This window comes from Vespula pensylvanica, chromosome 1 (assembly GCF_014466175.1).
Source record: "Vespula pensylvanica isolate Volc-1 chromosome 1, ASM1446617v1, whole genome shotgun sequence".
NCBI classification, from domain to species: Eukaryota; Metazoa; Arthropoda; class Insecta; order Hymenoptera; family Vespidae; genus Vespula; species Vespula pensylvanica.
Genome location: NC_057685.1, coordinates 8,083,934 through 8,094,733, shown reverse-complemented (window position 1 = coordinate 8,094,733; position 10,800 = coordinate 8,083,934). Strand labels below are relative to the sequence as shown.

At 33.8% G+C, this 10,800-nt stretch overlaps 2 protein-coding genes across 51 annotated transcripts in view; both read right to left on the bottom strand.

Moving 5' to 3' along the window:
• Positions 1 to 407: 407 nt before the first annotated feature.
• LOC122630925 (protein dpy-30 homolog) lies at positions 408 to 1,731 on the bottom strand. Its single transcript, XM_043815985.1, has 3 exons — positions 1,592 to 1,731; positions 1,402 to 1,478; positions 408 to 797 (listed from the first exon to the last, which is right to left on the bottom strand). The coding sequence occupies exons 1-3, from the start codon at positions 1,605 to 1,607 to the stop codon at positions 555 to 557; spliced, it is 336 nt and encodes a 111-aa protein (XP_043671920.1). The 5' UTR covers positions 1,608 to 1,731; the 3' UTR covers positions 408 to 554.
• A 2,865-nt stretch (positions 1,732 to 4,596) lies between these two features.
• LOC122634895 (Down syndrome cell adhesion molecule-like protein Dscam2) overlaps positions 4,597 to 10,800 on the bottom strand; it is a 69,035-nt gene continuing 62,831 nt past the window's right edge. For 49 of the 50 annotated variants that reach the window (XM_043824779.1, XM_043824538.1, XM_043824581.1 and 46 more), the window contains 5 exons: positions 10,239 to 10,429; positions 9,805 to 10,159; positions 9,383 to 9,440; positions 8,994 to 8,999; positions 4,597 to 8,207 (listed from right to left, as the gene is read on the bottom strand). In XM_043824779.1, the coding sequence (XP_043680714.1) occupies positions 8,123 to 8,207; positions 8,994 to 8,999; positions 9,383 to 9,440; positions 9,805 to 10,159; positions 10,239 to 10,429 (695 nt within the window). In that variant the 3' untranslated portion in view covers positions 4,597 to 8,122. The remainder of the gene's footprint in view (positions 8,208 to 8,993; positions 9,000 to 9,382; positions 9,441 to 9,804; positions 10,160 to 10,238; positions 10,430 to 10,800) is intronic. The other variant, XM_043824807.1, reaches the window with a different exon arrangement.

Sequence of the window (10,800 nt, the reverse complement as noted above, 5' to 3'; positions counted from 1 at the left end):
GTCGGAAGCTCGAGCTTTCTTATAGATTCAACTCTCGTAGATGGTACTATGTTGAACTTTCGACTTAAACTTATACTCTCTTTGCGTCTTGTACAGTGTTTATATTACGTTGTACTTTGAGTTCCGACGGTATACCGAGTACTTTTGAGAAACTCAGTGTACAAACACATTCTCTGAAAAGTTCTAACCCCTCTCTTCTACCTCTTCGCCATCTTCTATCAACCCTCTTCCTATATACCACCCTAATAAAGAATTCAGGTTACATCTTTCCACCTTTGCAATCTAATTATGAAGAAATTGATAACAAATAAATAAATTTGAAACATCAAGCTACTTTTAAATCAACGTTTTTGCACTATTTATTTCAACCTAGCAAAAAGTTTTAAACTTACAGATATACGCAATCCTTTAAAAGATAAAAAGCTAATCCATTTTTATTCAATTTGATATTACAGAGATACACTTTGATTGATATCTTCACCAACCTAATCGTTGAAAAATTTCCAGCCACAAATATATTTTTCCAAGATAAGTATGTTTGATATAAAATAAAATTACTGACTAGTTGGCGGTGATCCACCGTTGTCGTATTGGCTTTTGTGCTTCAATAAATAACCTGCTAGAAAGCTAATAGGATCGGTAGGTCTTTCTTTGGCTAAAGTAGATAAAGCCTGCAGCAAAATGGGAACCACCGTTTGATCCAGATACTGTCTAGTCGGTAGCGATTGCACCTCAACTCGAGATTTCTTTGGAGGTACACTTGACAGGTCAGGATCTTTGTCCATCGCTATCACTTTCTGTAAAAAATTCATTAAAAATTAGAGCATAATAAGACAATGCTAATATAATGACTTACTAAAAATCTATAATGACAAATAATATATCTCTACCTTATACATTTGCATAAATATATCTAACGATCGATCTCAAAAATTAACCTTATATAATAGATAAAAACAAACAATTATCATAAAACGTTTTATTACAATAAAAAAGACAAATAGAAAACAGAACTACTGAAATTATAACTTATAAATTAATTAAAACTATCCAGATTATTAAAAATTTTAACAAAATAGAACTTTACTTTAGATAGAAGATTACTTGTTTTGCTTTTTCTACGTTAATCAAAATAAAATAATCCTCGTATTACTACGTATGCTGGCTAAGAAAATAATAAATTATTCAGTAACATAACCGAACAGCTGTCACTGCATCGAGAAAATCTATGAAATTTATATCGTATTTTCAACAATTTTGACAAATTCGTCGATTATACAACATCGACATGCCATTGAAACATTAATTATACCTCCTTATAATGCATACGTATACGAGAATGGATTGAAAATTTCACCGTTTTAAAGCAAAACTCGTGTTCTTCTAGGTTATCTTTCTTACGTGCGCTGCTTCCGACACGACATTGGTGATGGGTTGAGCTGGCGTAGACGCTTCGGTTCTTTCTTCAGTTGTATTTTCTATCATTTTAAATAAAATAGTTGTGTTAAGAACATTTTTATGTCTATAATAAGAATTATATTACAAGAACTCATTTCGTGAGAGAACGATTAGAAATACTAGATATACTTACCACCACCGGACGCCATCGTGTAAACAAACAATGTTACCAACCATTAACGATCATACACTGAACAGTAAATTATTTATATCGCACAATGTTAATTAACTCTTCTTATCGTCTAAATGTACAATGATATTCATTCAACGTTCATTATAAAAAGAAAAGAGAAAAGGTTATCTTTCCGTAACAAATTAATAACTACATTTGTTTTCAATAAATTAAAAAGTAAAAAGCTAATTAAAAGAATAATGTTACCGACTACGCTCGATAACAATTCACGTTGAACTGTTTTCATTTTCTCTATAAAATATGATATAAATAAACGATATAAAATTTCAAATAAACTCCTCGAACTATACGCCACCAAACGTACAAATAATGAATTATAAGCTTATTCTTTCTATAAATATTTAATGAGATCGATACAACAGATTGAAAAGAATTTTTACCAATTTGAGTTGTTAAAAGAAACTCATTCTTTACTAGAGGCAATATATTATATATATATATACGATTGAAAAAAAAAGTATATATATATACATACATATAAAAAAAAATTTTTCAAATTACAAAAAATTAAAAAGAAATTATATTTATTATATTCAGCTATTAGCTCGACAGTAGTTATATCATATTAAAATATTTGGTAAAATAAATCATAACGCAGGTAATACATTTTAAACGTCAAGTATAAAGTATTTAATAAAGCACGTGACACACATAAAAAATATTTATAAATGTATGTATTATTGGTACACCAACAATGAGTTATTATTCTAAAGCTTGTGTTATATGACAGAAATAATAAAATGATATAAAAAGAATACTGGTATATATAAACTGTAAATTACAATGTTATTTTTCTGAATACACAATTAGAAGAAACTGTACATTATTAGAAAATTGTGTAGAAAGACTTACAGAATGTTTCAATAACTTTATTATAAAACGATATATTACTTCTAATGTTACAAAAAAATACCGAAAGAAAATAAATTATTTTATTCAAAGGGGTGCACATTACGGTGTGGATATTTTCTCAAATTCATTTTTCCAAGATTTCAAGGTCATCTAAGTTTTTTTAACGGGATTACATATTTTTAATATCGTGAAGAAATCAAGTTAAATCCAACGATTTATTACATTCACGTGATCTTGAGTACAAAAAAAAAGTGCACGAAGATTGGACAATTCATGCAAATAATGAAATAATTATAATAGAAAGATTAACGAAGGAAAATTTAGTTTAACAAGTCCATCAACTTCAATGCATTTCTTTAAATGATTAATTAACGACTCTTTAATCTTCCTTAAAACTTGCTTACTGATATTAGCACATGTAGTTTTAATACATTCTTTCATGTTTTTCAGTGCTGTGGGAATGCTATCATAAACTATTGATTTAATTGCAATCGAGAGACAATAATCTAAAGGTGCAAAATTTGGTAAATATATAGACTATCGAATATCTACACAACGATCGATTCAGCATTGCAGAAATTTTTGGTTTCATACTCGACGGGCTATTGATGCATTATGATCCATCCGGACATTTGTGATGTTGAAATTGCTTGATATTTTCGATATACGTATCTTTCAACAATTCAATTTTCATAAATTTTCTGTTATTCAGAAAACGTTATAATAGTATAGCTTGTTGAATTTGTCTTAATATCGACTATCATATTGTAATAACGAAAATATATAGTTCTATTTAAGAAGTAATCTTAGGTAATTTTGAAATCTCCTGAAAATGAATTTGTGAGGAAAAATGTCCTAGTGAAAAAATTAATTTACACCATAATTTGTAGCCTTTTGAACTATCCAATTCGTTATTTTGGTATTTACTTTAATATCATTAAAATTATCGAAGATATCGCTTTGCAACAAAGTTAACAAGACACTCTATACTTTCGTTCGAAGATCTGATCGTTCAGAACAGCAAACTTTTAACTTATAAATACATGGTTGTATATATGTATCCATATATATATATATTTATATATATATATATATTTATTTATACATACTGGTTCTATTTGCTCATTTTAAATTAATTTATATGTACCAGTATCTTTTTAATTATAAATACATTTCACACGAATACTTTTTAATTGAAAAAGATGGAAATGTTCTACGTTGAGAAAATCCATGATACAAATTAAAACCAAACGAATGATAATTTTAAATAATAAATTATTTCTCTTCTAATAATATCAAATAACATTACTTTATAGGGCAGAAATCATAGAAAATTATATGATATAACATCAATTAATGAATTTGATATTATTAATATGAATTTTTGAAATAGTACTGAATTTTCAATTGATATGTATAAATATGATATCGTCTGATAATTGGATATTCAATGAAATATTAAATAAATTTATTTAATAAAGTTATATAGATAGATGTAATTATATATATATATATATATATATATATATATATATATATATAAATGTAATTATGAAAGCTCGAAAATATATCGGTTTTAAAAATACTTACCGGATAGATACTAACCGCTATCCAAACTTCGTTAAGATAACACTTTACGTAGATCAAGTTTCTTCGTGCGTTGCAATAAATTTGTTCGTAATGGTATCGCGGTCGAAATATTCTATAACATAAAATTTTTTAAAGATTTGACAGATCAGAGTCTATCCAAATATATATATATACATACTATTTCAAAGATACATCTATTATTGCGGTATTCTCACGAATTCGCAAGAACATCCTACAAAAACTTTCAGCTAAATGTCTGAAAAATTTAATCACTTTCTTCTATCTTTGGCATAAGAAAGCAGTTATTTTGCAATCCATGAAAAATTTAACGAAGCTCTAATTTTGAGCCGTGACATTGAGAAACGCTGATGAAGATAATATTTACTAATCTGTAAAAGACAGACAAACAGAGAGAGAGAGAGAGAGAGAGAGAGAGAGAGAGAGAGAGAGAGAGAGAGAGAGAGAGAGAGAGAGAGAGAGAGAGAGAGAAAGAGAGAGAGAAGTTCGTTTTTTCGGTTTATTTATTTAACGTAAAGTTAGACGCTACAACTTTGGTACAAAAACATAAAATATTGGGCATTGAGGAAACGGTATACCGCGCGCGGATCCTCGAGTCTCTACAATCGCGGAGATATGCGAGAATCAATAATAAAATCTCATAATATATAATCTTATCAGTAACGAAACGCAAAGAAGAAAAAGCACATAGACTTAATAGAACGAAGAAAAAACAACGACAAATAAAGATAATAAAAGTATCGTGAAGTAACAGGAAAAAACGACGTACAACACTCCGTCCACAGTAAGCTCGAAGAACCGCGTTCGCTCATTATTATTATTATTATTATTATTATTATTATTATCATTATTATCGTAAGAAAGGAAAAAGTGTGAAATGCACGCAGTCAATTAAGCTTTCACGACCTACACATACATATATATATATATATATGTGGATATATACATATACATATATATATAGATCGATCTATCGATCATCGCAATCGTTTTCACAGCATTTCTTAAAGTAATCATTGCGGGGGAAAAAAGTGTTGCATATAAAATGCCATTCGGATTTCGATAGTGCGCGTCGTTAATGACAAAAAGAAAGAAGTTATCCATTTAATGATCTAAATGACATCGCAATCATCACAAATTTTCCTTAAACCTGCTTACTCTTAAAACACTGACGACAAATATGTATAACGCCTAAGTTAGTGCGTGTAGGTCGATTACAAAGTATGGCTATGCGAAGTTTTCGTTTTCTTCCTTTTCTCTTTTTTTTTTTCCTCTTTCTTTTTCCGTCACATTAGCATCATCATCATCATTATCATCATCATAATTTTCAAGTGTTAGAGATTCGAAAAAGCGTTAAAAGCGTAAAAGCTCAGCGAGCATTGTGTGATTAAAACGTGATATACGTTATTTGTAAAAGTGACTTGAATATGGCTATATTAATCTGATATAGCGTGATCGTTATTACATTATAACAACACATACACAAGACTTTGCGCAAAAACCTCTAAAATCACATCGATGAGTAAAGTGCTGCGGCTTCGCCGAGTCGGAGCCGGCTGGCCGAATATTAGAATATTATGGAAAATTCCTAATCGTATCCTAGAGGGATATGAACATTTTTGGGATTTATTAAAAGGGCTTAAGAGATCCTTTTTCCGTCGTCCACGACAAGAATAGATAAAGGGACAACGTTCTTCCTTCGCGCATTAATAATGTCAATAATTGTAATAATAATTAGTAAGTATTTGTTGTCGTAGTAATAATAATAATAATAATAATACAATTATCGGCCAACCGGTGTCCGTCTCGTATCGTCGCCTCGGCAAATGAACGCGACACCTAGAGATATCCTACTTACAACGTATGTATATGTTACGTTAATCATATAAATATATATATATATATAGATGTATATATATATTTATATTTATTTATATATGTATATATCTAGAAATAGTGACGTGATAAAAACAAGCTATGAGACACGCACCGCTATCGCATCCTTGCGCGATGTCGATCGTTCGACGAGATTAATCGTTCGAAAGATGAGAAAGCTAGCTAAGAGCCTAGATATTTTGAGAAAAGCACTATGTAATCCTACGAGAGGACACTTTCACCAGGAAAGTTCGCCTTTCTCTACTTTGCTTCTCTATTCTTATCGAACGTGATGGTCCTCTATCGATCGACGATGATCGACACATCGTTAGGCTGCGTGAGAGAAACGGTGATTATCGTCTCGCGACCATCCGTCCAACTTAATGCCTATCTACGTTTCTTTTATTTATTCACTCGTTATGCTTTGTTACTTATTCGACTCGCTTATTACGTCTCTAATAATCATCGTCGCGTTATCCTTCGAACTTCGACTCGAGCAAAAAATTTAGCGCGGCTAATATAGGTGTAATTAGAGCGGACTAATTAATTATCAGTAATACATAATACGCGTAGATTTATAAATACGTATACACGCATCGAATTCACATCATACACGTATTTATATATGTATATATATATAATTTTTTTTTATGTTAGGACGATTAAAAACCGACAGCAAGTGTAGCTTGTATGTGAAACTTGTGTATTGCGAGAGATTCAATGTGAGTGTAAATGTGTTTTTATGTGCGCGTAGCCTGTAAAGAGAGTACGTAATGAGGATTATATTTGTTTATTTATTATTATTATTTTTTTTTTATCATGTTTCCGATGGCGTGCCGCGTTCTTCCTTCGGATAAGTCTATCGGCGAGAGTTTTCAATTTGGATTTCTTTCATTTTTCTTTCTCATCGTTTCTGCTCAACGGACGATGACGACGACGACGACGACGACGACGACGAAAACGACGACGAAGACGACGACGACGACGATGACGACACGACGATCTCTACACTTGCTCTCCGCGACATTGAGACTCGATATATCTTCGACCCCCGGGGGGACACAACCTTCGTTACGAAATTATAAATCGTATATTATGTATATATCCGTTATATCCGTTATATGTTATGTACGTACATATATGTAACGTATATATGTATATATGCCTGCGGGTAGCGGCAGTGTGGCACAACCATGACTTAAAAGCGAGTAACTAATCTCATATTATCGTCTCGATGCGTCCAATAGAACGAGACATGACCTTTAACCTAGGATTTCCCGCGTAAAACCCCCGGAAAATGAACCGTCGCCGAGAGCACGCTTCTCTTTTCTTTTTTCCCGCGATCTTTTCCTGTTGTTGTTGCTTTTTTTTTTGTCTTTTTACTATTTTTTTTCTTTTTTTCATATATGCGTTTCCTATATGTTTGTATGCTATTTCCTTATTGTTATTTCGTTTTGTTTCGCTGTCGTACGAGAGCGTCCGCGAACCTGTGCCGGGTGTCACGAAACGCGTGAGATCTGAGAAGAGACAACTCTTGTGTGACGAACTCGCTGATCGATTGTTATTATCTTCATTTCTCTAGCCGTCGACCTTTCGACCTCCTTCGTCCTCGTTAGGCAGTCAATTAGAGAGGCAGTTTCGAGTCTGGCCTTTGATGAAATAATGAGCGAAAATCAATGCTAATAAATGAAAGAAAAGGGAAAAGAAAGAAAAAAATTAGAAGAAATCTAAATGAGAGAAGAAACAAAGAGATAAGGCCAACGAGAATATAGAAGTCATTCGAGATATGGTCAAGAACGGCCGAAGGAGGTGGTCCTCGTCGCGAGGACGATGCTCGTTGTCTCGTACGTACGTACGTACATCTGATAAACGTGTGCACAACCCTTGTAAAATTTAATTCATCGAATTCTGGAATCTACTCGCGACGATGTTATTTTGTGATCTTTTTTTTCTTTTTTTGTTTTTTTTTTTGGTTTTTCCTTTTTTTTCTTTTTTAAATCGTTAAAATCGTTGCAAATTGGACCGACGACAGCACCGGGGGAAGAGTTAGCGTGCGCTTCGTTTCCGTTTCTCTCGAATCTTCGGTCGCAGTCAACGAGAGAGTCGGAAGACCATGGATGATGATGGATTTACAGGTTACACTGCCACAGTATCGTAGGGTGTGAGGAGTCCCCCGTGACCGCCGTGGGGGCTGCCGGTTTGCCGGCCGGTGGCTTCGTTTCTGCAACATCGATTACAATTTTGAGAAACGTTCTTCAATAAAAGCTATCCTCGTTCCTTTTTTTCTTTCTTTCTTTTTTTTTTTTTTAAAGAGCACTTCTTTCAACTCTGTTTTTGCATCCTCGTACAGATGCATACAACACTGCAGAAAGCGAAAGAATTATTGGAGCGATTATTAGAAAGGCTAATTTTGTCCGTTGCGTCCTAAAAAATAAATAATTATATAATAATTTAGCAGCATCTGTACGCGAACCAAAGATTTTCATCCATGCACTAGAATTATAGCAACAACGATGGACAAGTATTAGTTACAGTATATTGCTTATGATTGTACGAACTTAATAATGTTAATTATTATTAGTGATATATGATAAATGATTAGCATGTTAGCACAGCAGGGTAATCTAGCGATGATGATAACAGCGTATATATGATAATAATAATATAGCATGAGTCGCAGTAGAGGCATTTTTTTAAATTATTTCTATCGCTAATCGTCCTTGGATTAGTCAAAAAAGAAAACATTATTAATTAATTACGTCAAGAGCATTGGCCACCAAAAACTGCATGCAAAATATTATGTTCGCATAGAGAAGTCTTTCGTCGACCTTGATAATCAAGCATTGTTTTGTAAGCGTCGGCTGGCCTGTTCTTTTTTTTCTTTTTTTTTTCTTTTTCTCTTAAAATTTTACTATCAAAGGTACAGCGTTTATAAACATGTTTTAACGAAATTGCATCTATCTTCATAGAAACACACTCTGTACTGTTCTACGATCAAGAAACTTACGGCTTCCTGCGTAAAGAGTCATGAAACAAGAAAAAGACAGAGATAAAAGACACAGCATTAAAATGTATTTGTAAAGCCTTGAGCTAATCTACCGTGCATTCGATTATTTTTCGTAACTATAATGTTGTAATATAATTGATAGAAAAGTGTTATCGTTCGAATAATTAAAATGAAAAACTTCAAATCAAAGTCACGGATGAATGATTGAAAGACGATTAATGATCTCTTATGTCATGACTAAATGATAAATGAATGATGATGAGATGAATTGAATCGACGATATTCAATAGATATCTTAGAAATGTGAATTTTCAATCGAGATACAATATCAGAAACGGTAACTCTCGTGTCGTTTGATCGCGAATCAAACACATTCGCTCTCTACTGACCTCTCTATGAGTTTACGCATCTCCTCGGTGGTCATGCCGTCCTTGCCGCGAGCATTCACTGAAATAGAAAAACACACGGCACGATTGACACAACGGTAAACTACTACGACAACACGTAGCATGCAAATTGTGGAAAGCTATACGATTAGAAACACAGAATTCGGAGCGATTCTCGTCCATTCGTGTACGTTGCGATTCGCTCGACATGCGATATGTCCGCGTTGTACACCTAGTATCTAACGATGTCTAATGAAACGAGCATTTTGAGAGAACCAAGAATAAGTACGAGAAAACACAACTAGACGATCCGAACGCAAGTCAGACTTGCTCCCTTTATTTATTCGGATACGAAATCGAGCGTGTTTCTCCTGTTCATCCTCGGCCTTTCGTTCCTTGGATCGATCGGGATTCATTGTACTGACCGCCATAGTTGCGGTTGACAAGTTGATCACGGTCACATTCAGCTTCGCTAATCTCGTTGCTTTCCTTGCTGTCGTTGAAACTGGAGTTGTTCTGATCATGGTTCCTTGGTGGTGGTGGTGGTGGTTCAGGTGATCCAGAGACGGGTAAGTTACGAGCAGATCCAACGCTACGACGGCCAACCGATCCACGAGATCCATAATGATCGTAAGGAGCACCGTATTGTCCATATTGAGAGCCGTATTGATCTTCTTCGGGAGCGCAGTTAGCAGGGTCATCATATTCGGGAGAGAAAACGTGTGTTCCGCTGCCACCTCCTTGGGATGGTACTCTAGAGTATCGACCGTTCTGACGGGGCTGTCGAAACGCAAAATGTATCAATTGTACCACTGTTAAGATAAATATTCTGTACGAGCTGTTTGGACAGACTCTGTACCATAGATTGAGATCCAGAGCGACTGTGAGCAGAAGCGTTAGTCGGATGTCCAACTGGTGGTCCCATAGTTCCGGAATGTCCATTTCCTTGATGAGGGAAAGTCTGGAATTGCATAGCCTTGCTCGGGTCCATTTCTTCACGGAATCCTAATAAGTGGAAAGTGGCGTACGGGCAGATCTCATCTTCCATGCCTGCAACAAGTATCGAGGGTAGACTCTGTTGCCATGAAGTTCGTATAGATACGTTTTCTATTTGTTACTAAATTCTATGATCATTATTTCCTCGTTTGATAAATATATTAATGACACCGATGATATATATCCGTGCACCATTTTTCATGACAGTAGTCTCGCTTTAACGTTCCTACTTTCATATCCCTTCATATATCTTCTTATCCATGTATCACCGGAGTGAAATATTTCTTTCATCGAGAGAATGAAAAGTGAAAGATATTCGACTGAAGTGTGTTCGATGTGTAAGTTGTGTGCTGGGGCTGTAACGAGCGTAGCATGCGAGAACGTGCAACATCGATAAAGAAGAAGAAGAAGAAGAAGAAGAACAA